Source organism: Sphaeroforma arctica (assembly GCF_001186125.1).
Source record: "Sphaeroforma arctica JP610 unplaced genomic scaffold supercont1.1311, whole genome shotgun sequence".
Classification (NCBI taxonomy): domain Eukaryota; class Ichthyosporea; order Ichthyophonida; genus Sphaeroforma; species Sphaeroforma arctica.
Genome location: NW_014039247.1, coordinates 2,386 through 5,209, shown reverse-complemented (window position 1 = coordinate 5,209; position 2,824 = coordinate 2,386). Strand labels below are relative to the sequence as shown.

Below are 2,824 nucleotides of genomic sequence, written 5' to 3'. Positions count from 1 at the left end.
ATATATATATATATATATATATATATATATATATATATATATATATATAATATATATATTATATATATATATATATATATATATATATATATATATATATATATATATATATATATATATATATATATATATATATATATATATATATATATATATATATATATATATATATATATATATATATATATGCATATATATATATATATATATATTTATATAGATAAAATTGATCGAATCCCCTACTTACAGACGTTCTTCGAGGCCATTGCAATCGGGGTCATCTGCTGCTACTACGACACTGAGGAGGTTATGATGGCCTTTGGAATCACTTGTTTCATCACCATCGGAATCACCATCTTCGCAGCGCAAACGAAGATCGATTTCACGCCTATGGCGGGCGGTCTGTGCCTGTGCTTGTTCGCCCTCTTAGGTATTGTGCTAGTGCTAGTGCATATTGGTATACATGTAGTCTACGCCGGCATAGGTACGAAGTATACATGCCGTAAGAATGTATTTTAGGTAATACACGTTCTACATATCATATCTACGTACACGGAACATACGCTTTTTCTCATAATGTAAGTTATGGGTCAGACTGGACAAATATCATTTTTACGTTCATGAAATATATGCTTTTTCTTATATTGTACGATATGGGTCAGACTGGAAAATATAATATTTTTGTGCGTACCACATATATCCACTTACTGTTTTGAATGCTGTGTCGATGTGATGTACACGCCCAGTATACAACACGTGGTATCTACAGCGTGCATGGACACGCTTGAGTGCATTGTACACGAATTGATGCATACTCGTTCGTGCAGGGATGAAGTTGCACTCGGTAGCCGAATGTATAAGGGACAAGCGTTAACGGACACAGGCACACGCATAAATGACGCATATCAAGTATTCAAAGTTATACGCATAGTTTAGACTCACATCCGGTATCAAGTTTTTAATATGTACGTCTACATATCCATTTTGTGATTGTTCCAAGACACATACATCTGCTCAGACGCGCAAAGAATTTTTCTTCCTGATTCTCATTTTGAAATCGGCATGATCATTTTTCTTCTTCTTCACTATCTGTGCCGAAAACAATGCTATGAAATGTCGGTCGTTCCACGCCAGATTCACTGTTTGATGTACTTTGAATACGTTGCAGTAGCGAATTTTCAGGCCTCACTTCAGTTGATAGTATTTAGCGTTTAATGCATGGCCCATTTTATTGACATGTGTGGTTCTTTCGGTCCATTTTCAGGTTTCGGCTTCTTCTGCATTTTCTTCGGCGGCCAAGTGACGCATATTATCTACTGTACGATTGGTGCCATCCTTTTCGGATTGTTCTTACTGGTGGATACGCAGAGGATCATGTATGTTGAGCCCAACCCCCCTTCTCTCCACACATATTCCAGCTGTCTACAACATGTGCTTGAGTATACATGTGTATACTCACATACAAAGTCTTATATTGCAGTTGTGTGATGTTTCCTTACTTTGATTGGTTTTGCCCTAGTGCAGTCCCTCAGCCCTCAGAAGTTGAGCCACGGTTGTTGTTGTATACACTATTGAATGTGCTCCTAGTTACACAGTCCTCGCACCGATTACGCGATAGTGTTGAGTGCATTGCGTCAAGGCATGTTAGAAAACCGAAGGGGCCCATATAGGTACACAGCGTGAATAGACGTCCACGGAACATGTTTTCAATTCCTATTTGAATCTTCAATCGTACAAACAAAAAAGTATACCTGTATGTGCCTTGCTAACATTTCGGTCTCATTGGACTCACAGGGGAGGAAAGCATAAGCAACAGATACATCCCGAGGAATACGTCTTCGCCGCCCTAAATTTGTTCCTGTATGTCTGACAAGTCTGAATCTATTGTTGTTGCTCTGTATCGTGTTACGTAAGATGTGTGTATTGTGGCAGGGCTGGTTTATATATATATATATATATATAGTGTGTTGGATCCTTACTCAGTACACTGGTTCTATTTCTTTTTTGCTATCTTCACCTGTTTTTTTTGTCACTCTGAGGTTGAAATCATCTAGTTAGTACCTCCCACATATTGTGCATGTTATGTATTGCCTTGTTTGTATACGCTCTTCCCTTGACCTGGTACGGGTCCCAAAGCTATTGTCCCGTCGTAGTGTTTATTGTCTCCTTCTGGATACGAGTGTTGGCGCATGTATGGTTGTTTGTTCTCAAGTCTGTTGTATACACATTGTCTACTAGTTATTTATGTATATGCCTGGGCCTCACGCATTACGTTCTGTGAATACTTTACTGAGGGCGTTGCCTACATGAGGGTACTGACCGCCGACTGATCATTATATCTCGAGAATATCACGATTTTATTATTTCTCAACTATATTCTCAATTTTGTTTCTTCCTTAGGGACATCATCAATATCTTCCTAATGATCCTGCAGGTATGTGCCGTTGAGGAACAGCATTTCGCTATAAAGACCTGTGCATCTGTACCGTTGTTTATAGCTTGTTGGTAGCCGTGATTTTACTGTGTTTGCATAGATTAGTGGTAGATCTCTGCCTCTAAGTTTTTGTTGACTCTATTTGGAGGCTCATTCGCGCTTGTATCTATGCCTGCTTTTTTCGTAACTGAATACACTCTATTTAAGAGTACGTACCTGTTTCTGTATTATGTATATGTATATGTATATGGATACGTATATATGTATATGGGTATGTATATGTACATGTAATGTATATATATATACATATATATATATATATATCGTGTGTGCGTGTGTGAGTGTGTTATATATATATACTATATTATATAGTATATATATATATATATA

At 37.1% G+C, this 2,824-nt stretch overlaps 1 protein-coding gene across 1 annotated transcript in view; it reads left to right on the top strand.

Annotated features, from left to right (window-relative positions):
• Positions 1-2,824, top strand: part of SARC_10587 (hypothetical protein) — a 5,626-nt gene that overhangs the window by 1,671 nt on the left and 1,131 nt on the right. The window contains exons 4-7 of the mRNA XM_014295363.1: positions 250-430; positions 1,265-1,376; positions 1,795-1,860; positions 2,401-2,434. Of these exons, the coding sequence (XP_014150838.1) occupies positions 250-430; positions 1,265-1,376; positions 1,795-1,860; positions 2,401-2,434 (393 nt within the window). The remainder of the gene's footprint in view (positions 1-249; positions 431-1,264; positions 1,377-1,794; positions 1,861-2,400; positions 2,435-2,824) is intronic.